Source organism: Candoia aspera, chromosome 8 (genome assembly GCF_035149785.1).
Source record: "Candoia aspera isolate rCanAsp1 chromosome 8, rCanAsp1.hap2, whole genome shotgun sequence".
NCBI lineage: Eukaryota > Metazoa > Chordata > Lepidosauria > Squamata > Boidae > Candoia > Candoia aspera.
The window spans coordinates 40,884,577-40,911,854 of record NC_086160.1 but is presented as its reverse complement, the minus strand read 5'-3'; the positions used below and the strand labels follow the sequence as shown (position 1 = coordinate 40,911,854).

At 38.5% G+C, this 27,278-nt stretch overlaps 1 protein-coding gene across 1 annotated transcript; it reads left to right on the top strand.

Moving 5' to 3' along the window:
- Positions 1-832: 832 nt before the first annotated feature.
- IL15 (interleukin 15) lies at positions 833-27,278 on the top strand. The gene is made up of 6 exons (XM_063310167.1): positions 833-1,050; positions 14,508-14,674; positions 17,255-17,336; positions 18,593-18,631; positions 19,570-19,713; positions 25,625-27,278. The coding sequence occupies exons 2-6, from the start codon at positions 14,589-14,591 to the stop codon at positions 25,742-25,744; spliced, it is 471 nt and encodes a 156-aa protein (XP_063166237.1). The 5' UTR covers positions 833-1,050; positions 14,508-14,588; the 3' UTR covers positions 25,745-27,278.

Here is a 27,278-nt window from a genome sequence, read left to right as displayed (position 1 = left end):
GAGCCTGAATGTGCAGGGGTTCCCCAAGGCCTGAAAAATATCTCATGAGTTTCTCCAGGGTCAAACCTTTGAGAAAGGTTGTTCTAGAGCAAAAGAAGGGTTTTGCATTGCCTCAAAGAAATGATGTCCAAGTGCCATTTGAGTACTTGCAGCAGCATTACCTGTGGCTGGTCCAGTTCTTCCTAACAAGAAAAGGAAAGAGTGAAAAATTGGTTGGATGGTATTTTATGGGATTTTAAAAGACTTAAGTCCAGAACTCAAATTGCACAGTAAGATTTTGGGGCCAGAATGCACTTAGCTTTTGAATGTTTTATCACCAGGGTCCAGACTCCAAGAAAAGCGGGTAAGCCCAATTTATAGCTAAATTTGATGCAATTAAAATTTAAACAGCATTCAATTTTGTGGTACATTTTCCCTCTGTGAGCTGTGGGATCGACTGACACTGGAGTTTTTTGCCACAACGCCCCCCCTCCCCCATTCTTCGAGGATGGCGAGGGTGGGCTTGGCTGTGAGGCCCTGGATTTCGGCTCAGTCCACTACCCGCTGCACCGCTGGTCGGAGGAGTTGGCCAAGGTGCCCCAGTCCTTCTTTTGCTTGTGAACGGAGCAGCCCTTGCTTCTCTGCGGGAGCTCGGCCTTTGCGACGGTTGCGCTCCTCGACCAGGAAAATATTTCCCGAAGGGTGGGAAGGAAGGCACTGCAGAAGTCTTCGGCGCGCTGTATAAATACCCGCAGCAAGACCTTTGGAAAGTTTGGGCGGTATTGGTGAAATTTATTGTACGTAGAGGGAAAGCCGCCATACGGTATCATGGAGTAGCACGTGGCATCTCCCATTTCTTCCCGCTTCGGACCCCGTTAGAACACAGCTTTTTCCCCGCTGCCCCAGCAGACTCCCCTACGCTCAGCCCGCCGGCGCAGAGAGGGACGGCTCTGGCCGTCTCCTCCCTGCCTTTCCTTCCCTTTTTACGCAGTGCCTGAAGGGCGGGCGGCGCGCGTTGTCATGGGCTCATCCACGAGAGGCTGAGGTTGCTGAGTGCTTGCTGCCTCCCAGGTACCTGCTTCTTTTTTTCTTCCTTGCCCCTTTCTCCAGCGGGCTAAGCTCGGCAAGCGGAGGGAGACAGACGGCGTGGCTGGGGCAGTTGCGTACGCCAACAATGACAATCTCACCGCAATCACTGGTTTTCTTATTCTTGACCCCTTAACAGGGCGGGAAGAGGAAGCAGGAAGGAGGTCAGTATTACTTAGAAAGAAGTCAGGGTACAAGTTCTGGCGCCTCCATTAAGTGTAGCAGCCAGTCCCAACCGTGATTATGATTGATTAGGCTTTCCAAAGTAGTATTTCCCAGAATCCGGCTGTTAAAAATCAAGCAGCCGTGCTGTCCTGCTAATTTGTAGCCCGATGGCCCCTTTTCCTTCTCTCTCTTTCCCCCCGGGCGAAGGACCCTTTTCTGCTCAAAGCTTCCCAACGTTTCTGAATTCTGCTCAATACGGTACGTCCAATTCTCATTAGGGCGGCTATGCTGGGCGATACCTCTCCTTTAATCCGCCCCCCCCGTTTCCCCCACCACGCCCTCAGTTTCTGCTATTGTTGACATTCCCTTGGTATTTCCGATGCTAAAGTTTCTCTCTGGTAGGTGACTTAAAAAGTAGGTTGTGCTTTTTAAAAGTCCTTGCAACGATGCAGCTATTAGGTTGGACTGGGGTTACTGGCCAAATATCAGTGCTCAGTCTTCCTCATTTAAACAGCTGGCTTTCAGTATTTTAAGTTGAACTGCAGTTCACACATATTTAGCAACACTGGATGGTTAGTTTTGAGTAAATATGTGGTGCCTCAATAGCAGCTATTGTAAAATGAGAACAAGCAAACGAATTCAGAATTTTCATTCAGTTTTAAAAATAACTTGCATAGCCATAAATATGTGATTAGGCAAATTACAGTTATAAAATATATTTTAAAATATAGGGATTTCAGTGTTAATTCCATAGATAAGGAATGTTGGAGTGCGTATTATACCTGATTTCTTATAAGGAACATTTGAAGTAATAATTATGCATCAGATTATTTTTTAAAATAAAACCACTAGCATTCCGGGCAGAAACATATCTCAGGAAAAGGTCAAGATTAATAAATGGATCTTGAAGGCCCTCTTGGAGATTCAGCAGTCAGTGGACCCACTGCAGAAAAGGCCCTGTTGGCACTTGCCAGGTTCTGTACTCTGAGATGAAGGCAAGAGACAACAGCCTTGCATGTCTTTCTCTTCCAGCAGGCTGGTATAGTTGAAGTAACTTGAATTTTAAATAATTTTTTTTTATGCTTACAATTTTAAAATCAGCACACTATATTGGGATAGAAATACATTTGGAGATAATATATCTGATATTATATGATATGAACAATGATATTCTCCCAATATTCAGGTGGGTACATTCTGCATGAATTGGAGTTTCTGAGATATTTAAACTGGAAGAGGGCACTACTAGATATAGCTAAGGTTCCCAGCGAGCTACTAGTCCAGAAGACAATACATACTTGGATCGTTCATGCCAAATGAATGCATGCAATGTTTCATTCTTTGTTTCATGCCAAATTGCATTTTCATTGGGAAAATGGCAGAAGGAAAAGGATTAATCCCCCTGCCTAAAGGTCTAGTCCGGATATGTATTTCTAAGGTCTTTTGCTTTCACTCAGGAAAACTAATTTCCAAACAAACCTCAGTCTGATATGTCTAATGGACAGCCCTTAGTTACATAAAAAGTAGGTACAGCAGTTCTTTCTAGATAAGGAATATAGATATATGGAGGTAAGCAATATGTTTACTTACTGCACTTCTCTATTGAGTTTCTCTACGCAGCTACTCAGAAACATTCCTGTGAGTTCCTGAGAAGTTTGCATAAGATTGCAGCCTGAAACCACAACTTGTATTCTGAATGGGTCTGGGTTAGATGGAGTGAATAATGACAGTCTGCCATTGCTTTGGGTCAGGCTTACTGATTTGTTTGCAAATTTATTTGTACAGTTTCCAGTTTGTTCAATAAGACAAATAAAGAATACATTCACTCTCATTTAAATGAAACATTACTCTGTCTTAACTGTTTCAAAAGAAGGCAACAGTGTAACTTAAGGCCAGTGCATAACCAGTACTTTCTTATTTGTACTTTGTGTGTGTTGTATGTTGCCTTGAAAGAAAGGCACAACATAAATGCAGTAGAATGTGGTTTCAGAGTAGTGTAAAAGTATCATTGTAACTATTACTTTCTGGCAGGATCCCTGCTTCAGTAGATTTTTTAAAAGATCTTTTTATTATAAAACATTAGGAGGTCAGCATGATATAAACGTTAGCTGCAGGTGTAATCTGAATGTCTAGCAATGCAAGTGGACTCCTAATAGACACTGGAGGCATTCTTAGAAAATGAAATGATGGGTGGCCATGGCAAAATATTAATACCAATTAAATTAATAACTACCATAATTATTAATTCATATTGTATTTGTAATAGAGTAAAATTATAATAGAACTCCATGATAAAACTAGTTGATTCCCTATCTGTGTGTTCCAAGGATTCTCTCTCACATACACACAAACCAGTTGCACCCAGATAAACACAAAGGAAGGAAAAACAGGATGGCAGGGTGAATAGAGAAAGATTAGCTGCACTGGAATGGTAAGAAAAAGCAGAAAACAGAACAGGGCAGAGATGATATGAGAGAAATGATAACTGGATAGAGGAGGAAAAAAGAAAAGCCCTGTTTAGGCGTTAAGTTTAATCAGGCCAGCAGCAACAAACCCCACCCCTGTCAAATTGGCTAACCTTCAAAATTATTTATGCTTGAGATACTTCAGCCCTTTACAATTCTTCTCCGCTTACTCTTTTTCAATAAATTTTTCTGTTGTGTTAATTATTGGGAAGGAAAAAAATCATACTGTAAAGACAGTGTATGGTTGTGAGAAAAGGTTGGAATTATTATATGTATGTGGAAGTAAAGTATTGTGCAAAAGTGTATGAATGCATTAGCAAAATCTTTATTGCCTTGGTGTTGGTACTGTACTTGTTTAACACTGCACATGTTTCTATTTTTGTGAAGACACAATAATGTCTTTTCACCCTTCCCAGTTAATAGGTTAAATTTTTAATAAGCGCATTTCAGTCTAATGGAATCAACAAGGAATTTGTTTATTGAAGTGAAACATAATTACTTTTCAGTTATCTGACTAGGCAAAAAAATTAGCATTAGCAGGGGAAAATTTGATGTAGATAAACTAAGTATCATGCAGCCTTCTTTCCAGCTTTTATTTCGTCTGTTTAAATGCATGGTAGCCCAATAGGAGATTGGAGGAACTTAAAATGTACATTAAACTTTTAGACTTCCATTATAATATGGACAGAAAGATAGAAAAAGACAGAGTTCTACATTGGAAAACTGTCCATTTGTGCAGATATCTTGTTACACAATTCAGCTTTGCCCTTATTGGCTGGAACCAAAGAAGATGAAAGTCCACAGTGGGATCTCTTGAATTGTTTAACTTGTTTTCTACTTCCTTCATTCCTTTTACCTGATACAAATAATACAATTTTGCTTCAGAAAAAGAAGGAAGTTCTGTGCGCTCTCAAAATATTAAAAAACCTATATTTCTGTAGAACTCAAATTCCTGTGCCCCAGTGCTGATCAGATATAGTACCGAGATTAAAAAATATTATCATAATTAAATTAACTTTTAAAATAATTAAATGTTTTTAAAAGGTTTTTTAAAAGGCAGGCTACCTAACTTGCCAATCTGTTTTTGGACTAATGTGGCATGATAAACACTAGACTTTCTCGACATAATATATGTGGGAATAATAGCACGGCATAAATGAGGAGCAGATGGAAGAATGATTAGGTTATAAAGTGCTATGGCTACTTAGGTGTCAGATAAATTCATCTTTAGGAATTAAGTGGGTGATGGAATCGTTCAACTGCCTACTGTCTAACTTTGTGAAAGTAATGCTTAACTATTTAGTGCAACCTAAAGGATTGGTATTAACATTTTATTTTTTTCTTGGAAGTAGTTAAAGTATGTCTACATTATGCTTAAAAGACATCTGGGAGTCAGATTTAGGCTAACACTGGGATGATGAAGTATGGCAACCCTTGAGGAGATGTAGGGTATTTTCATCTGTTCATTGTAGGAATTATATCTTATACAGTATTACACTGCTGCTATTTAATTCCTATGAGAGATTCACATATAAGGGTCTGGAGTGATTTTACTTTTTAAAAAGGACATTCTCCCATCTTTGATGGTAATGTTATCAAGGATTAAAATGTTGGAATTTTTTAAAAAAAACAAAACAAAATCATAGCATTAACCAAACAAAGGATTTAATATAATTCTCACAAAGTTGGACTTACTGGCTATATCTGATAAAAATTACAAAGCAAAAAAGTTACTATATCTATACCTGCTTTTACCAGCAAGTCATTGCTCATTGGTGGAAATATTGGGATAATCTTTTGTTTGAAAATTGGTTTGATATGTTTCAATCAAACAGGGTCTCTTAACAAAATTAATTTGCTCAAAAGACAAAGAAGGAAATCATTATTTTATCAGGACATTATTTTAAGGATAAAATTAAGTGTTCACTGGGGGACACATTGCTTGCTGCAACACTGTTCCTGTGAAGACAGATCCATGAAATATAAAAGCAATTTACATTATCTCTAATAATGATATGATTTTAGCAACTGTTTTCATAAATATAAACTAAAATATTTGGGCTTATGATGTTGAATAAAAAGGATTTATTAATAATGAATGTTGAGGGTGAGGGTTAGGGTTGAGGATCCTAAAAGTAAGATTATGCCTACATAGAATAGAAGAAATCCTATTCATTTACACTTAATCCATCTTTGCAATTTTAATGCTAATTTTGCCAATTTGGACAAATGTTTTCAAAACTCTGTTACCCTCTCCAAAATATTAAGCAGAAATTTAGTAAAGTCATTAGCCTAGGATTCCCTGATTTGAGTTCCTCCCAACCCAAATTCTTCCCAACTTCAGTTCCCAGAGTTCTTAGCCACACTGCTGGTGCTGAGAATTCTCGACCAGTGTTTCTCAATCTTTGCAACTTGAAGATGTGTGGACTTTAATTCCCAGAATTCCCTAGCAGCATGCTGGCTAGGGAATCCCAGGAGTTGAAGCCCACACATTTTCAAACTGCCATGGTTGAGAAACACTGTTCTAACATTTGTTCTAAACCACAGAGGATGGGTTTATTGAGCCAAACTAGGTTAACACATACAAATGCAAAATTAATATGAAAAAACATTTGCAGTCCTTTGGATCTTCTTTTCAATGTTTCAATAATAGTTAATGGAGATATTTTCATATATCAATGTAACACTGTATTTTCAACCAGAGGTAAATGTTAATGTTTCCTACTACAGATTAAGGTTGCTATAGTAAGTAATCATTTTGGCCAGGTGAAGAGGTTGAATTTAATGGTCTCCTTTTCACGTGTTAAATGGTTGCAGCACCTGGGGGGAAGGAACTTCCTTGGACTTCTTTCTGTTTCTGTTTCCTCTCTGTACAGACATGTAGAGAGTCAAGCTGCTCTCACTGAGAGCCAAGACTTTTAAATATGTTTTGCTTTCGTTTTGCTTTCTGTAAATAAATTATTTTTATAGAAATGCCTGGTGTGTGTGACTTTTCTGATCTCTCCTGGGCCAAAGGCTTTCCCAGCAATCTGCCAACAGTAAATTCTTTATTTTTTTAAAGTTTTAAGAATGCTTTTACTATATAAATGGAAGGGAAAAGAAAAATTACCAGATATAAAATTAAAAGAAAAGAAAAAAGAAAAAGAAAAATTAACCAAAAAAAGAAACAAATGTTGAAACAAATGCATAAATTGAAAAATCTAAAAAAACCCAAACCCTTTAAATATGCTTTATAGTATAGGCCAATGGAACTCTTTATTCAAAAATAAATTAATTCTTTTGGATTCACTTTAAGGGACTATGACTGGACATTATTATAGCCAGTGTATCTACGGTAGATGTGTGTAGAGATAATTATATAGAATTAGGTAAAACGGGGAAGGACTTTTATGATTCCTTAGGGATTTGTTACAATACACCTTTTATTAAAAGCAGCTCTTTGTTATTAGTATTTCCTTGATTTTGCATTGCAAATAACTGTTGAACTAATCAAGTGGAGGTTGTTGCTATTATAGTCATTGTAAATCACAATCTTTAAGCAATCACTGCTGTCATTGGAAATGTACCTGAACCTTTTGTAACATAAAATATAGCACAATGGCTTGTAATGACACACATCTTATTACTTGCTGGTAATAAGCTGTCTGGATGGATGATGGTTTAAATATCTCTATTTACTCTTGACAAGTGATAGACTCTCAAATATTTCTGCTGATTTTCACCAATTTCTTAAGAAAATATCTTAACCACAAAAAATTGTATGCCCTAATTGAATTTCTACTTTATTTTATGTGCTAAACCAGCTCAGTAGTATTTTTTAAAGTGTTTATGGGATAGAGGCAACCGTTGCTATGTTTATTAGCAGTATAAAAACATAAAACAATGGAAAGAAATTACAGGAAGCTATTATTTTAGCAATAAAAAATGTTTTCATGAAATGGCACCAGATGTCCCTACTGGTTTCTTTTGGCTCAAATATATTGCTTATGAATCTTAATATAATATATGAGGAGTAATTTAGACTCAACAGCATACTGTAAAATAAAGGATTTACTAAAATACTAGAGTGCATGAAAAGCTGCTCTCTTATGAAGAAATACCCATCAGGATTAAATTCATTTTAATTGGCAAGTGTCAGATGTTTGAGAAAGTGAGGACCTGTAACAAATTGCAGGTTTTGATTCTCCTGTGTGTTTTGAGCATTCATCCTGTCTGATTATTAGCCATTTTCCCAAACTCTTTTTTGCTGTACATAGATTAGGTAGAAAGTTTTAAAATGCTTTATTATCTTTAAAAGGTGGCATGGTTAATGCTAGACATTTTCTAAGAAAGCCTCACCGTCTTTGATAGAATATATTCCTACTTAAGTGTGCTTAGGATTGCAACTCGGATGTAAGGTCCATTGAACTTAACGTGGCCTTATTGTCAGCAGAAGCACAGAGAGTACTGATCCCAAACTGTCATTGTACTTCCACAGAGAAGACCATAGCAACTACAGGTAGTCCTTGACTTACAATGGCAATTGGGACCAGAATTTCCATAGCTAAGCAATGTGGTCGTAAAGCGTGACTGCATTGCTTAGCGCCAGCAATCTCTGCAGTCCTGGATGCCGTTGTTAACTGAATTCCTCGATTGTTAGGTGAGGCAACTTCCTGCCAGCTTCCCATAACCCAGTCAGTGGGGAAGCCAGCAGGAAGTTGCAAGTCCCAGGTGGTCCCCAAGCAGGCCAGCAGGTAGGTAAGTGGATGCTGCTGGGTGGGGGATGGCATGAGGGGGCATGCAAGGGTGTGAGTGAGTTGCGGGAAGGCTCAAGGAGGGGGTGTGCGGGAGGTGTGGTGAGGCAGCCGGCAGGGAGGGTCATAAATGGTGATCATGTGATCGCGGGGCGCTGCAACTGGTCATGTGACTGCGATCATCTGGCTGTGGGGCTGCTGGGCCAGCTGGAACTCCCAAGGACTGGTTATAACCACCATTTGTTCAGTACTGTCATAAATTTGAATGGTTGCTGAACTAATGGTTCTAAGTCAAGGACTACCTGTACAGATAGTCCTCATTTAGGGACTGCCTTGTTTAGCAACCATTCACAGTTATGATAGTGATCAAAAAGTAATGATGACCAATCCTCGCATTTACAACCTTTGCAGTTTTTAAACAAAGGAAAGCTAAAAGAGGACTACCTGTACTATCTGACCACAAAATCAAACAGCAGCTGTAGGCACTTTTTAAAATTACCCTTTTGGTTATGTAAATACAGATGATTCTTACACAAATTCTTGCAAGATGGAATGCCTTCGGCTCCCTGCTGTCCATTGACAGTAATGACTTCTAATAAAATACTGAAAATAGTTTATACTTTTATTCTTTCATTTTCACTTTGCTCAGGGCTGACATATAGAGTGACACAATATACTGGTAACTTAAAAATGATAGTTGCCAGCATTTGTTATTAAAGAGTGGCACCTGAGTAGAACATATATTTATGATTATGCAGTGCTGATAATTCACACAAATTCATCAGGCAAGTGAATTGTCCTTCACATCTTCATTTTTCAGTGAAAATGAAGATTGAGGAGGTGAAAAATGCATCTTTGAGAGACACAGAAGGAGACATTATGAAATGAATCAGAATATCTGAATCTGTGGATAAAAATAAAAATGGCTTCAAAATTTATATATAATTTGGAAATGTTGCTTCTGTATTTTCAACAAATTGATAAATTAAGAGTTAATTTTCATGAAATTGTCAATAACTACAATTTTTCTTTTAAGGCTATGGCTTTCATATGATTACGATATTTTCATTATCTTTTTAAAAAATATATCATTGGGCATATAGGTATTGGAATGAAAAGAACATTAAATACAGTAGGTACATTGTGGCTCAGTTAGAATCATAGAATCACAGAATTGGATGGAACTATAGAATCCAATAATCTAATCCAAAGCCCTGCTCAGTGCAGGGTCTGCTACAGCATCTCTGTTAGATGATTATTCAGACTCTGTTTGAAGATCTGCAGTAAAGGAGAACTCATCACATCATGTAGCATCCTGTTCTGTTAGTTGATAGCTCGTACGGTCAGGAATTTCTTCCTAATGTGTAGCCTTTTTGTTATAGTTTAACCCATCAGTTCTGAATCTGCTGTCCTGGGCAGCACAAAATACATCTACACTCTCTTTTCTGTTTAGTTATTTGAAGCCTACCATCATATCTTCTCTTAGTTATTTTTTTCTGTATATTTAACATACTCAGATACTCTAACTGCTTTTCATAGGGTTTGGTTTCCAGGCCTTTCACCATCTAGTGGACTTCCCCTGATCATGCTTCAATTTGTCACTATCTTTTTGAAAAGTGGTGCCTGGAATTGGACACAATACTCCAAATTAGGACTGATCAGGACAGAATAGAATAGGACATTTACTTCACATGTTCTGGACTCTGCTCCTAGCAATGCATCCCAAGATATCATTTGCTTTTTAGCAGCTGTATCATACTGCTGGCTTATGTTTAACTTGCAATCAACACCGACATCCAAATCCCTGCCAAGCCAAGTCTTTCCTATCCTGTACTTCTGTCTTCCATTTTTCATACCCAGGTGCAGAACTTTACATTTTTCTATTAAGTTCCATCCTACTCATTTCATCCCACTATTCAAGCCTCTCCAGCTCTTTTTGAATCCTCTCTATTTCATCTAAAATATTAGCTATTCCTTCCAGTTTTGTGTCATCTGCAAACTTTGTAAGTGTCTCCTCAACTCCCCCATCTAAGTCATCGGTTAAAAAAATGTTGACCAGCACAGGATCAGGGCAGAACCCAGTGGCAGTTTACTTCCTTGCAAGCTGAAGCAGAGTCATTAATAAGCAGCCTTTGATGACATATGGTGAACTGTGAGTCCAAATAATAATAAAATCTAGTCCATATTGTACTGTTCTGTAAAGGAGAATATCATGAAGGCTTTGTTGAGAGCTTTGGTACGCTAAGTCTGTGGCATTCCCTGCTCTCGTAAGGTAGTAATGCTGTTAAAGAAAGAGATAAAATTAGACTAGCATGAGGTTGTGTGCAACAAACCCAGACTGATTCCTGTTAATGCTTATTGAAGTGCTCATAAATATGCTGCTTGATAATTTGTTCAAGGACCTTGCCCAGAATGTCAAGCTGATAGGTGTTGTTTCCTGGTTCTTCCGCCTTTCTGAAGATGGAGATGACATGTATTCTCTTACAGTCTTCTGGAACCTCACTAGTGCTCCAGGAGTTCTCAGATTTCTGAATGTTGTTTTGCAGTCATCTTCGCTAGTACATTCAGTCCCCAGGGATGTAATCCATCTGGCTGTATATTGGCAGACATATCAATTCATTGCAAATAGGCACTTCCAAGAACTCAGAGGGTAGTTACTGATAAACTCTTCTAGTGATCAGGTTGCACATTAGGTCATGAAGACTTAAAAGTGGCTGAACAGCATTCTTTCGTTAATGAACCGTTTTCTTTGTTCCATTTGATTATTTATAGAATGCATTTTCAATCTCTCTTGTCTTTCTTGTATCAAGGTAAATATCTGCCTTTTCTTCCCCTACAACTCACCCATGACAGTCTTTATCTTTAATACTAGCTCTATCAAAAGCCAATGATGTATAATTCTTGAGAATGTGTAGAACAGTACAAAATTAACCAGCATTTACTTGCATTTTCAGGCAAGAAGAATTCATCTTCACAGCTCCTGAATTTCAGGATTCTTTGTGTCCTTTTAACTATATGTACATATGTATCCGCACATATAAAGCTTTATACAGTACATATCTGAATGAAAACACTATGAATAGCCAATCTCCTAGAGCAGGAAAATTGAAACCATTCCAGATAAGGGTTTTATTTACTTCATTCCCTGTTGTTGCTGGATTTAGTTCATTTTTAACTATTTCTTTCACTGACATGTGATACTGTGTTTAACCACTGACTTTTCTTCCCGAAAGAATGCTTTATATATGTTTATATAATCCTAATTTATTTGTTCTCTTTTCACCATTGTTTTGTAATAAGAGGATTAACTTTATCTACAGTAGATAAAGATATAATCCATGGGGTTCCCAAGAATTCACTAATTATTGTAGACTAGTAGTAGATTAGTAGTAGTAATATTGAGACATGTAATAGCACAGGGAGCTAGAAGCTCAAAACAGTGCAAGGTTTACTATTTTTAAAAAGCATTTTTAGAGGCATATTACTGCAAAATTGAAAACTATAAATCCAGATCCAAATCCATGCTGAGTAGGAAAAGTGGTATGGGCAAGGGAAAGGTTATTATTAAGGGTGGAAAGAAAAGTGATAAAAGAAGGACACTGAAAAGATGTCTATGCACATGATTAAACAGTGTGTTACGAGGCATTGTCCTATAACACAGTTGTTTGCTTTCCTTTCCAATTTATTCTTTCTTGTATATTTTTTATGTTTCCCAACAAATTGCATAAACTTGAAGTTAAGGAATAAACTTGGCTAGTTCTACTGTAGAAAATCTCTTTTTTGTTTCCAACTCTTTAAGATAAACAATGCTTTACACTTTTTTTGGCTTTTTGCTAACACTCAAATTATTACAGTATGAAACTTATTATCAGACTCAACCAATTCCAACCAATTATGGAAATTTGCCAGTTCTTCCAATAAAATCACAACGAATTCCCACAAAAATGTAACAGCTTTCTGTAAATAGGCTGTTAAAGCTGAAAGCCTAAACCATAAAAGCAAGCTAGTGTCAAAAAAATTTTTTTTTTTACAGGCAAAAGGTTATTCTGAGTAAATGTACATAGAAGTATGCTGAATATAATGGATGTAATGTAACTTGGCTAGCATTACTGGAATTTTTAAATAAATTCGGTTTTTTACGTTTAAACTTTTAACAAGTATTATTATTAAAGTAATAATTTGTATGACTCAGAAAAAATAGTCCCAAATTGTATGTAATATGGCAATCTGTATTTGTAAATGTTGTGTGTCTGGGCACTTACTGTATTTTAAAACCATTTATATTACTTTTATATATTAGTAGGATAACTCTCAATAGAAGAGTAAAAATAGTTAATGTATACCAAATATGTTGAATTGCTGCAATCTTATGTTGTCATAGCTAGAAATAAGTTTCACTGAATTCACTGATCCCATTGATGGCAAGAACTGACAGGTAATCTTTTCCAGTGATTTTATTTAGCTATTAAACAGTAGAGGATCAAGCCCTGGAGAACCACACATGTGAGCCTTCACCAGATTGACCTCTCATCCTGCATTGCTATCAACTGAAATAATCCATTCAGGAAGGAATTAAGCTACTAAACGTCAGTGCCTCAAACTCCCAACTATCACAATTGACCAAGGAGGATACCATGGTATCAAATACTCCTGATAGATTCAAAAGGATCAGGAAGGATGCACTCCCTCCATTGAGATTCTAATACAGGTCATCAGTCAGAATAACCAGTGCTGTTTCTGTCACATGCATAGTCTGAATGGGGTCCAAATAATCTCATTCTTAAGAGTTGTTGATATTTGGTCACCTCTTAATACGCTTTCCCAAAAAGGAAGATTAGAGTCAGTAGTCCAAACTGCCAGGTTCAGGAAAGATTTATTGGGAAAGTGACACACCACTGCCTCCTGCATTCCAATCCTTCTTCAAAGAAGCATTGACTACCTCCTGGATCCAGCCCATCATGTTCCTCTTGGCAACCTGGAGGATAGTAGGCTTGGGTCAAACTCACAAGTAGTAGAGAATATATCAGAGTAGATAACTCTCAAGTCATGTGACAACACTGCAAAATTTGAGGACTTCCAGGGGAGGTATGGGAATTGAAGACGTCTCTGCAAAAGCTGAGCTGACAGCCATGGCAGAGACCAAGGAACCAATGGCTAGAGCAGTTCCTTGGACCTCTGTGGATAAGGAGAGAACGGGAGAGGCCAACATGTGCTCCAGATGGCTGCTGCTTGTGAGGAGACCGCAGGACAGTGGTTTTCTGTGGGTTTGGGCGCAGGGAGATGATAGAATCAACTATCAGCCTTCATTTTTGTTGGAAAATCATGATTTCTATTTTTAGTTGGGTGATGGTGATGATGATGATGATGACTATTATTATCCCACGTTTTTACATATATAACTGAAGGTGGAATAGCATCCAGGCTGCTGGATGCCAACATTTTAAGAAATGAGTCCCTTTCACATAGTACATTAATAGCAACCAAGATTCCCTTTCAACGGTTTTCCTGATGAATGATTCTAATATCAATTCATTATCCTTCTTTTCAATATTTATTTAATAATTAACTTTCCATACCCTCAGTGGAAGATTTTACTTTCCCGGCATCTGTTCTGTGAAAAGTATTAATTCCCTTTCAGATTTTATAAATTTTTGCATATCTTTGCCACTGAATGTTATCAAAATTTCATGTGAGTCACACTGATGCTTAAAGAGAACCTAAGTAAAGGAAAAAATTGGTGTTTGTTTCAGTGATTTTGTAACAAAGTTATCCAACATGAAATGTGTCATGGATAGGGACATTATTGTGGATAAAGGAATGCACATTCATAATTTTAATTCTCAATATCAAATACTTTAGTGCAGTCATCTAAACCAGGATGACTTCCCAATATGTGGACTTCAGTTCCCATAAAGTTTAGGAAATTGCACACTGGCTGAGACTTCTGGAAATTGAAATCTCCGCATCTAGGGAATTCTTAATATATGAGAGGCTGATGCCAGGTGTGTGTAATTAATTAGAATTTCAGTAATGATTATAGTAGTAAAAATATTTTGTTTTGTTCTGTTTATAAAAATAGGATATAGGTTAAGGATTGAATTCCTCACCACTAGTTAAGTCTCATCCAGTATGGGGTCAAGAAGTATTCCAGAAAGGAATCATGGTCTCTAACACTGTGCTGAAATCTGTTCTCCAGTTTCCTGAAAACGTGAAAAAGAAATTTCTGGTTTTTTATCTTATTCTGAGGTGAGTGAAGGAAAGTGTTGCTACCCCCCCCCCCGGTTTGGTATCTATCACTTTGAATCCTCATGCCTATAATAAAATGCGTATTTGCAATATGTGCAATAGTGTACTGTTTTCTTGATGCTGTCCTCCCCTAGAAGCCCAGATGAATGATTTCCCCCACCTTGCCCCATATCCTCTTTCTTTCCCCACCCCCACTGTAAGCATCTTAGGAGCTGGATGGTGCACTATTGCTGGCACAACATCATTCTTTAAGCATGAAATAATAATATTATGGTAAAAATTAAGGAAAATAGACATCTCAGCAGGGTTGATTGGATGTCTGAATCATATTCAGCTAACATTAGGGCTGGAATGATCCCTCTATCAGCTTATCATACAATTTTACAGTACATCAGAGATCATTTTATTTACTTTATTTATCAAATTTATACACCACCCATCTCACTATGGAAGTGACTCTGGACGGTTTACAAATAAAAGATCTGTGCTGGGTAATGGCTGCAATAAAGACTGTTGTAATAAAAGATCATAAAAACCATTATAAAAAGTACAAAAAACACCAGGTTAAAAGAAAAAAACTAAAAAGGTGGAGAGAGTATCTTCAGACTACCAACCACCCCCAGGGCTGCCTATCGCTATTGGGTCCCCATGCTAGATGGCAGAGCCAAGTCTTAATGCTCTTCCGGAAGGCCAGAAGGGTGGGGGCCAACCTCACCTCAGGGGGCAAGATGTTCCATAGGGCAGGGGCAATGGCAGAAAAGGCTCTTCTAGACCTTGCCAGGCAAATTCTTTAGCCGACGGAGTCCGTAACATGCCCTTCCTGTCAGACCAGGTGGGATGGTTGATGTAATTGGGACAAGATGGTTCTTTAGGTATCCATGAAGGGCTCTAAAGGCCATAACCAACACCTTAAATTGGACCCAAAAGGACACTGGAACCCAATGCAGCTCACACAGCAGAGGTGTTACATGCACAGCCCTAGAGGTGCTCATAACTGCCCATGCCACCACATTCTGCACCAGCTGCAGTTTCCAGATACTTTCCAAGGGTAGCCCCATGTAAAAAGCATTGCAGTAATTCATACGGTGATGACTAGGGCTTGAGTGACTGAGAGAAGGGCTTCCCAATCCAGGAAAGGGCGCATCTGTCACACAATACGAAGTTGAGCAAAAGCCCTCCTAGCCATGACTGCTGCCTACTCCTCAAGGAATCGTGAGTCCAGGAGGATCAGGTTGCGCACCAGGTCCATCTAGGGCAGTGCAACCCCATCAAGGACCAAAGGTGGTAAGTCCCCAGATACAAAGGAGCCCCACACCCACAGCCACTCCATCTTACCATGGTTCTGCTGAAGCCTGTTCCCCATCCAGACCCTCACAGCCTCCAGGCACTGTGAAAGAACATCCACAGCATCACTTAGTTCACCTGGGAAAGAGATGTACAATTGGGTATCATCAGCATACTGATGATACCTCATCATGTGGTGACAGATGATCTCACCCAGCAGCTTCATGTATACGTTAAAAAGAAGTGGGGAGAGCACCAAGCCCTGTTTTACCCCACAAAGGGGCCGTGGGTCAGACCTCTCCCTATCAACACCGATTGGGACCAGTCTTGGAGGAAGGAAGTGAACCAGCGCAAAACTGTGCACCCACCCCAGCTCCTGGAGCCGACCCAAAAGGATACTATGGTTGATGGCATTGAAAGCCACTGAGAGGTCAAGAAGAGCCAGGATGGATGCACTGCCCCCATCCTGCTCTCACAGAGATAATCTAAAAGCGCAACCAATGCCCTTTCCCAAATCTGGGCTTGAAACCTGACTGGAAGGGTCCAGTTAATCTGTTTCATCCAGGATCCTCGAGTTGTAGTGCAACCACCTTCCCTAGAAAAGGAAGGTGAGAGACTGGATGAAAATTGTCCAGGACAGTGGGGTCCAGTGATGGCATCTTGAGGAGTGAACCATTACCTCTTTAAATGGTGCCAGGAACAGCCCCTTCCCCAAAGAAAAAATCACTATTGCAAGAACCCAGTCACATGTCCCCTCCCGGGTGGCCTCGGCCAGCCAGGACCAGCATAGATCTAAAGTGTAGATGGCTGTGCTTGCAGTCCCAAGGACTCTGTCCACTTCCTCAGGACCAACAGGATCAAACTGTTCCCAGATAATTGGGTAAGTCTGCTCCCCTTGCATCTCCAAAGGACCTGCAGCATGCTTGGTCTCCAACTGTCTGTGGCTGCTTGCCTTTCTCGGTTGCTGTTCTTGCCCCACAAGGAGGCTCCAAACCACAGCCACTTGCTGCCAGCAAAGTCCCCACAGTCCCAACAAGATTGAGGAACAGAGGAACCCCAGGTAAGGAGATCACGGACCCAGGGAAACACCCCGCACACTCAATCTCCACAGACATACCTAGAAGCCCCGCACCACGTGTCCACTCCTGTTCGCCATATTAAACCATATTAAGCCATGCCCATATTAAGTGCATATTATGTGTTTCTGTTTGGTTAATTATTTAAATATTTACTCTTGTTATGGTATCACTGAAGTATTCTGATACTTTTGTTGTGTTTATTCTTGTTTCAAACAAGCTCATGTCTACTACATATCCAGGCCACCGCTCTTTTGGCTGAAGTTCTTCCTGATTTGGAAAAGATTCAAGTCAGCTCTGAGGTAACTTCACAGAAAAGAAGTGAATGCAGGTTCTTTGTCAGTGGGATTCATGTGATGTTCCCGTATTTTGAAATATTAACTGCTTCCATATTGCTTTGGATATTAGGTATACAGTATATTAAGGTTGCAATGATATGTATCCTTAACTAGCCCACCAGCCCAAGACATTTTAACATACATGTGAGCAAAATAAAGGCTACATGTTGTAAGGAGTGCCTAAGACTAAATAAAAGACTCAGACTCTAAATCAAGTTTAAGCTCTGGCTTTTATTTAGAATAGAATGCACACCAGTAAAAAGCTGAGAGTGAGGGAAGCGCGCCAAAAGTTGAATTAAATAGTCTCGCGCCAAACAGCGCTCCACCCCCACACTCCCCGGGTGTGCCCCACGAGTTCCACGGAGTGACAGGCCATCAAGACTTGATAGGTGAGAGGTCGTCCAGCCCCATTTGCCCCGGGCATCGCGCCGTTTATCTTCCTGTGAAGTAATGGTCCATTACTGGGCGATTAGACTTCGAGATTCCTCGAAAGCCCGGACGCGCCCTTCTGAACCTCGCCCTGATCATTTCTTTGACAATGGTGTCAATGGTCGATTACTGGGCGATGAGACCTTGTAGATCTCCCAAGCCCATTACCTTCTTTGTCTGGTTTATCGCCCGCACCTCTCCAGTCATTGACACGCCTCCACGCTTTGTCATGCGAGCCGTTACGATGTCGCAAACATCGCAACGGCGATCATGACATATGTTCAGAACTAATACTTAGCAGTTAAAGGCACTTTTTAAATTTGTGTAACTTTTCTACTTTTCAATTACAAATGTCCAGATAGGGAGGGAGGGAGGGAGGATTTTAACTTATTTCCTGACAATATTTGAGTGTATCCTGGATGACTGATTCTAGTATCTTTCTGTTTTTAAAAGTGTGTTCTCTGAGGACATTTAAAACTTCAAAGCATTTCTAATTCTGAAAATATGTTTCTATTGAACTAAAATACCAAAGAACCCTAAACTCATGTTTAAACTTTGATTCAACAACTACTGTAAGGCAGATTTGTTGAAAGGCAAACCCTTCATCATTTTCCTGTACTGTTTGGAAAAATTACAGATTTCACTGTTAATTTCAACAGCTGCTAAATCATACTCCCTAGATGCTTAATGCTCTCAAGATGCAAAGCAATTTTTAAATGATCTCTAATCTCATCTTTTGGGGAAAAACATATTTTAAAACTGCTGATTGCATAGCAATTTTCTTCTTTTAGATTGATGCCTTTTTATATACTGCAGATTTAAATTACCCTGTAAGTATGTTTTATTTTTCAGAAATTTTGAATAGTTCGTAAAATATGTTGTATACAGTTTAAAATCTGTAATTCACAAGCCTTTTAAATCAACACAAGATCTAGCTATAGTGGTACGTTATCCTATTTCACTGTTTATGGACTGCTGCAGTCCTCTAGGAGATATTCTCTGAAAAGTCTTCTGAAAGTTGGTCTATAGTATGGGAATCAGACTGCTAACTGGAGCTGTCTTTCAAGAGCCTACCACTTACTTGTTGAAACAACTTACTGCCTTGATTTGTTTATGGTCCCCGTTTTTCCATATACTGTACATCTGCCAACCTGTTTAGATTATTTACATAAGCAATTTTGTCTGTTCCAGGTATCAGAGAAATAACTCTGGTTGGAACTAAAAAAATAAATTTTCAGTAACTGCACCCAAGCTGTGGAACTTCCAATTAGGGGAATTTACAAGGCACCCAACTGACATGGTAGCATGTTTATCAGATTGTAATTAATTAACAATTAATTAGATGGCAGCAAATCATGACATTTTATATTTTATTTCAGTCATATATAACTGTAGAAGATGATGTTCAGACTGAGTTGGTTTAATTAATAAATCTTTATTAATTCCACTAAATCCATTCTGTGTAATAACAACATTGTAGCTTACAGAGATTTTATAGATAAGTGAATAACTGAACTTTGATCTCTCCAGATTTGGTCCACCCTTGTAATCAATATACAGCACAATATTTATTTATTTATTTTGTAAATTAGTATTTTTATTAAAAATAATACATGGATTCATATACTGTATCACACTTCTACTAACTTCTCCACTTCTAAAAGTAAGAAGGGAGAATGACAAAAATGAATGCAAAATGTCATGTCTGAATGAGGCCAGAAAACCTTACAAACCTATTGATTTTTCTTTTTTTTCCTTTTTCCCCTAGAGTCATTGTAATGTATCGGTGATAAAATGCTTCCAGCTTGAGATGGAAGTAGTTTTGTATGAGTCTAAATTTGGGGATTCAAACTTTTGTAATAGTGTGCATCGTATAGTCAGAATTATTAAAAAATTTCTATCCCATGAAATGGTAAGTCTAACCTGGGTTAAACTACATGTTAAACTGAATTGGTGTACAAGGAGTTTGTAACAGCTTCTGTTCATTTACAAAATCATTCAAGAAATCATTTGTCAGATGTGGTGGTAAAAGGTACTACCCCTCCCTGCCAACATATGTGAGCTGCTTCAAGTGTCCTTGTATGAAAACATTCACAGCAAGTTGAATTGACCCTAAGTGGCAACCGGGGGAAGAATCAGTCAGGAATCTGTGGCCCAGTAAGCCAAACTATTTCTATTCTCTGACCAGATCTCAAAGATGGGATAGTTAGCATGCTGACCTAGTAGGAAGGGATAACTAATAAGGTCACCCAGATGGGTTTATCAAAAATATTCCAATGTCAGGCTGTAATTTACCCTGTGTCTGCCTTTTCCTTTGTCTTGCCTTTGAAATGTAGTAGGCCAAGGGCATAAGCTTGGCCATATAAGCTGTGAGCTGCCTTTGCTCTGGGCTGCTCAGCAATCTGCCAATGCTTTGCTGGGAGCTCAGTGTACACTGTTTTGTTGTTTGCATACCTAATAAAATTAGGTTGTACCTTCAAAGTGGCTTGGTTGCTTTAGGTGAGCAAGTTTTTGGCCACAACACAGAAAACAAGAAATGGAAATAAAAAATGACAGACAGCCCTAACTTCCTCTATCAGTTGTTTTTCCAAATAATCCACTTATCTCCTGCCCCTGTTGGCAGGTTTTTATGGAGTCTTTTTTGAAGGACATGGCTTTAATCCATTATAAAAATGTTTCTTCACCTAGCTGTTAGATCTGCTATATATTATCTTGATAATAATTTCTATTTGTAATAAGTATGTACATGACCTGTGAATGCCCTTCCATTAGCATTTCTCAAATTGTACTAAATTGTGTTCCCTAACCGAAACCGGCCTTTTGTGTTTTGTAGTTACCTTTCTTGAGCTTCTTGGCTTATGAACCAACCCAAGCTTGAGCATCTGCTGTAACTGACTATTTTCCCTTCTTTGCCCTTCAAGGGCGACAAAAAGCGGTTATAGACATCCCTAGCCTAACTTACATTGTTCTGAGGGCATGTCCAAATGCCACACATCAGAGACAAAGTTATGTTCTTTGTACCATTTCCAGGGAAATTGAAAATGCTTCCCTTTATGAAGTTGGCTCTTTTCTTGCTAGCAAAAAATGTCCACAGAGAGTCTTTAACTTAGAACAGCAGGGTGTTATTCTACCAAATGACTTCTTTCCTTTAGCATCCTTAAATACTAACTCTTTCTTCAGGTAAGGGATGAAAAGACTTGGATTTCTTTTGCTTTTCGAAGGAAAGAATGGTTAGGAATGTTTGCCCAACCTGGTGTATCAAACTAGAGGGAAATGGGCATGGTTCAAAGACAGAAAAATATAAATTGCTATTCAAGCATCTTCAAGGAATTTGTTAAACTTTATTAAATATTCAAGATACAAATATAAAAACTAACAAAGAATAAAGAAAGTAAAGTAGAAGAGCAAAGGAGAAAAGAAACTAAAGTCAAAAGTGCAGAAAAAGAAAACAAGAAAATACAGAAAAAGAATGACTCCCAACTTTCTTTGCTACAGATATAAGTATACATTTACATTAAACTCTTACTCTAAGTTTACAACATAGCTTTCATTAATTCTACTGTCCATTTTTTTCTAATGATCAAATCCAGTTATCATGATTTCATTTTTTTCTGTTTCATGCAAAAAGTCCAAAAGAGGTTTCCAGGTATCATTGAAATTAATCAGTATCTTTTCTCTAATCAAAGCTGTCAGTTTTGCCACTCAGCCAACTCCATCAACTTCACCATCCATTCTTCCATTGTAGGTAATGTCAAATCTTTCCACCTTTGGGCATATAGAAGCCTCACTGCTGTTTGTTGTTGTTTATTCATTCAGTTGCTTCTGAGTCTTCGTGACTTCATGGACCAGCCCACGCCAGAGCTTCTGGTCGGTCACTACCCCCAGCTCCCCAGGGATGAGTCCGTCACCTCTAGAATATCATCCATCCATCTTGCCCTTGGTCAGCCCCTCTTCCTTTTGCTCTCCACTCTCCCTAGCATCAGCATCTTCTCCAGGGTGTCCTGTTTTCTCATTATGTGGCCAAAGTATTTCAGTTTTGCCTTTAATATCATTCCCTCAAGTGAACAGTCTGGCTTGATTTCCTGGAGTATGGACTGGTTTGATCTTCTTGCAGTCCAAGGCACTCTCAGAATTTTCCTCCAACACCACAGTTCAAAAGCATCAATCTTCCTTCTCTCAGCCTTCCTCATGGTCCAGCTCTTGCAGCCATATGTTTCTACTGGGAATACCATTGCTTTGACTATGCGGACCTTTGTTGTCCGTGTGATGTCTCTGCTCTTGACTATTTTATCAAGATTTGTCATTGCTCTTCTCCGAAGGATTAAGCATCTTCTGATTTCCTGACTGCAGTCAGCATCTGCAGTAATCTTTGCACCTAGAAATACAAAGTCTTTCACTGCCTCTACGTTTTCTCCCTCTATTTGCCAGTTATCAATCAAGCTGGTTGCCATAATCTTGGTTTTTTTGAGGTTTAGCTGCAGGCCAGCTTTTGCACTTTCTTCTTTCACCTTCATCATAAGGCTCCTCAGTTCCTCTTCACTTTCAGCCATCAAAGTGGTATCATCTGCATATCTGAGATTGTTAATGTTTCTTCCAGTGATTTTAACTCCAGCCTTGGATTCCTCAAGCCCAGCAAGCCGCATGATGTGTTCTGTGTACAAGTTGAATAGGTAGGGTGAGAGTATACAGCCCTGCCATACTCCTTTCCCAATCTTAAACCAGTCTGTTGTTCCATGGTCTGTTCTTACTGTTGCTACTTGGTCGTTACACAGATTCCTCAGGAGGCAGACAAGATGACTTGGTATTGCTGCTGTTACCATACATAAAAATAAAGTTCCATGGGTTTTTTCTAAGTGTTAACATTTGTAATCCATATTCAAGCAAATAATTTGGAAAAGTCCATGCCTGTAGCACTTAATTCAGACTACTCATTTTCAGAGTCTTTTGGCATCTGTTGTAATACTAGAGCTGTCTTCTCTACCTCCAAATCTCCTTTAAATTTTTCCAGGAATTCTCTAGCTTTTTGAACAGAGGTCAATCGAAATCTTTTCTGTTGAAAAGTAAAAATTACTCTCTCCAACATATCCCAACAAAATGGAATCTTCTTCTGCTTCAGTATCTCAGTGAGAAAAAAAAAACTTTTCTCTTACATAGAATTCTGATGGGAATCTCCTTTAAAATAATTATATCTACATTGTCAGTCTTCAATCTTGTATTAAAGTGGCATTGCAAAACTTGATCCCTCATTCTTTCCTCACAAAGTGCACTAATACATCCCTTGAACATGCCTTATTGCAGCATAACATGAATTAATACGGTACATCTTATCAATTTCTTCTTCAATTTTTTCCTCTTCCCAATTTAAAACATCTGACAATGCCTGAACAACCTTTCTTCTCTGGAATAGTTCTAAATCTCAGACAGAATTCCTTCTCTCTAAGTTCCATAGGAGTCACATTATTTATTCCTCTTTCTAATTCCATATCCCTAACTTCTGACTTATTCTCCAGAGTTTCCATTCTATCATTAATTTGTTTTATTTATCCAGTCATTTGTCATATATTGCCAGAGATCTGTTTTAAAGAATCATCCATCTTATTCCGTCTTTCATCTATCTATTTTTCAAGGGTCATAAATGTAGCTTCAAGTGAGTGAGCCAGTTTAGATCCCAACTCATCAAACATACAGTAGTTTTAAGTACACTTAAAGGAATTGCTTTGTCTTCTTTATTTTTAGCTTTCTTCTCTAGTGCTGCTCTGTGGAGCTTCTTCTAGCCTCAGGACTTGTTCTACATGATCCCATTATACAAAAACAAAGTACAGTTTGAAAAGAAAAGTGAGTACACAGTTCACTGTCTCTGTTGCTTTTCTGGCTGTAAATTACAGGCACACACCTCCACCAAGTATACATTCAGCAAAAATTACTGCAGCCCTTTATATTCTAAATCCAGCCAATTATCGAACATATGGGAAGAGAATAAAAAGTGTTCCCATGAAGTTAGTCAGTTAAGTTAACACAGTTATGATTTTAATAATGCTGATTTGTAGAAAATTAAATTTTTGGAAATAGATTTTCCCCTTTCTCCATTACTAGTTCTTTTATATACTCCTTGTCATCCCACTTTTTGCAAAATATTCGAATTACTGTAAATTTCTAAGTCCTTTTTTAAGTAATAATCCCAGAAAGAATGAAAATCTCCAAGAGAAGTACTTATCTGTAGCAAAAGAAGGTCTCTCTTAGGCTGAAAAGTAATTATAATCCAAAGGTGATTTACAAATGAGGAGTGGCAGGTTCTAGTGTCCATAATTAGGCTACACCACAGCGGCAAAGAAAGTTGGAATTCCCTTTCCTCTAGCTGCTGAACTCGCAAGCCAATTGCGATTTGCTCATAGGAAACAGCAGTCTGGAGATCAGATGGGTAGATTTCACACTTCCTCCTTGATCTGGAGAAGTTAGGCATCTGGCAAATACTGCCAGGTTCCGATCAAACTGTGGTGCCATCTCCAATGTTGCCAAAGGTGACTAAACCACCATATTTCCCACTGGAATCCAAGCATCTTCAAGGAATTTGCATATCTTAGCTTGACACTGATCTTCAAAGCTTTGGGTGCATTATATGTAATGTGTCCAATTTGGATGAACATACCCAGCTTTAAACCAGGTACATGAAATACTAGAGTATTATCTGTATTTAATAGCCTAATCCAGAGGATTCTAGTTAGTTAATTCTGAGGTTCATGCAGAGATGAAAGGTGCCCCATTTCTCTTCTCAGCCTTGATCCCCAACTTAGGCCCTTGTTTTTAAAAAGTAAATCATTTTTCTCTTCAACATCAGGGGGAGATTTGAGATAATCTTTTTGCTGTGAGCTCAAGATCATATTTGAGAAAAGATGTTGACTAAAACCATCTGTCTGGAAGCTGATAGTCTGGAGTACTGTGAAAGAGTGGCTGTACAACATACCTATACACATCAGATTGTCTGCTTCCTCTCCTCTCTGTTGCACACATGTAACACAGCAGATTGTCCATGGAGGAAGAGGACAAATATTTTTTTCAAGGAACAATGTGGGGGCAGCACACTTTTGTCCAGTTGAGATATTTGATAGGTTGAACAGCACTGAGGTGAATTGTGAGTTAAATATCCTGTCCCCACAATCCTCTCCTCCTAACCCTTAACTTCCTACACTACATGACACATTAGCTAGATGGTCTTCAGACCATACAGTATATAGTTCATGGACAATCTCCAACTTTGTTTTATTTATTTATTGTTTTGATTTGATTTGATTTGATTTGATTTGATTTGATTTAATTTATTTATCAAATTTGTCACTGCCTATCTCCTCCCACCAGAGCATTGTGGCCCATAAGAATCTCAGGAACTAATTATGATTCAGGAATAAATTGCAGAAGAATGTCTAGATTTAAGAATCTGTAAGAAACTAGGTAAGCATAAACACGCAGCTATAAATTCTTTGTATGCTGCAGGTTGCTACAGGATGAAAAGTTGTAAGTATATAAATTGGTAGCTGTAAGATGGATGGTTTGTTTGTTGCAGTAGCATGGAATAGACAGGAAGAAGAAAAACATAGTCACTGAATTCTACTAACCTGAAATTTCAATCTGTCTGTTACTTCCTTTGGAACCATATGCTCACAGACATAGTTTTGGAACTCATGCTTACTTTTTTTGCTCTAGCCGCAATAGAAATCCTGTTATTAGGAACTGTTATATCAGATATTTATATGTCCCTATCTTTGCTCTCAGCATTTTGTTTACTGTACTTGCATAATACTAATTTGTCCAATCTTTCATTTTTGAAGAATACAGATACACGCACCTGCCAACGATGTGAAACATACAAAGAAAAAAAATATCCAGAATTTATAGCAAACTTCATGTCTGTTGTACAGCGAGTCAACAGAGAAGAGAGGAAAAAATGAAAACTGAGACACTCCATTGTAACTGGAAGAAATAGTTTATTGCCTCTGTGGAAAGATAGCTTCTCAGTGGTCAGCCTGAGCCTTCTCTCTTTCTTTTTTTCCTTCCTTTCTGGGACTTTGAAATACAGGTAGTCCTCATTTAGCAGCTGCCTCATTTAGTGACCATTTGCAGCTAAGCCTGTGGAATGTCAGCCTCAGGAGAGACAAAGCCAGGAATCATATGAGAATCAAACACAGGCACCACCTGAGCAGCTGGAGAAGTCAGATAAGGATGATATAAGGCTTCGTAGCCCCTGCACCCGGTGAGTAATGTGCAGAGCAGAGCAATGCCATTCCATTAGGTTCCTCGTCAAGCAAGGGAGTAAATCTCCTGATTAGTGACTGCTGGCTGCAGCCTAATTTAAGAAGCAGCTCTGACACATGCTCCCTTTGCTGGAAATAATGTCTGATCTCTGGCTTTTGCTGGCATTCCTGTGAATTCCTGTTCATGTAAGAAACCTTGAACCTTTGACCTTTGGACTGGCTGACATCCCTGACCTGGCTCTCTGAACCTTGGATTGATTTTGGACTATTCTGCACATTCCTGTTAAAAAGCAAATCCTTCAGGCAAGCTTCTGTTTTGTTTACATTCTTTGCTTGCTGTTATCTCTTCAGCCTTGAAGTGATACTACTAATCTCCATAGCAGTTGTGTTTGAGTGTGTGTGGTTGAAATCTGAAGCAGGACACCTAAAGCCTCATGAAATCCAGAAGTGCCAACAGCTGGCCAACCAGAAGCTGATAGCAAACTTTTCTCCTCCAAAGACTTAAGAGACACTAAAGTTACTGCAGTAGTTCAGGACAGAGAAAACCAGTACTTCGTGGAAAGCCTAAAAACACCGACCGGCAACAAAGCCAGCCAAACGTATGTTGGCTAAAGGGAGTTGGAACTCAGGGTGAAGACTTTCCCCACAATTGACAGCTGCGAGAACAGCCAATGACAGAGCCAAGTAAACTTGGTAGTTTACAAATATGTATGCAATTCAAGCCTGCCTGTACAAGAAAAGGGAAAGAAGAAAAGGAATTTACAGAAATTATAAATATAAGCAGATAAATAGGTATATTGGTAAGATTTAGAAATAAGTAGATGTCATCATTTATGTTTAAATCCTTTCCCAGTTTTGCAGTAACCCTCCATTCCTAATCTTGTGGGTAAGAGGATCTGAATAGAAATAATAGAATTGTTTTCGAGATGGAATTGCTTTATCCTCACATACTAGTTGATATTACATCATAGGATATAACACTGATATTGCATACACATATTGAAACATACACGTGTTGAAAGGTTCAAGTGCCAAAACTGATAGAAATTTTTCTTAATTGTTTCAACCAAAGATCCATATGTATAAAAGCTGAAAACAAAACAAGGGAGTATTATCCTGGACCTGAACTTTGAAAGTGTCAGAGAGTACACATGGTATGATAGTTGTGGGATATAAAAGCAATTATTTGTATTACCCTTAACAGTTTGTCCAAATATAAAATCTATAAATT

What these genes read in the sequence shown, in the direction of transcription:
- IL15 (XM_063310167.1), top strand. Translation starts at nt 14,589, where the DNA reads ATGGTCTCTAACACTGTGCTGAAATCTGTTCTCCAGTTTCCTGAAAAC. An exon ending in GTTTTTTATCTTATTCTGAG is followed by an intron (nt 14,675 to 17,254) that starts GTGAGTGAAGGA and finishes GTTTCAAACAAG; the next exon opens with CTCATGTCTACTACATATCC. An exon ending in AGATTCAAGTCAGCTCTGAG is followed by an intron (nt 17,337 to 18,592) that starts GTAACTTCACAG and finishes TTCTTCTTTTAG; the next exon opens with ATTGATGCCTTTTTATATAC.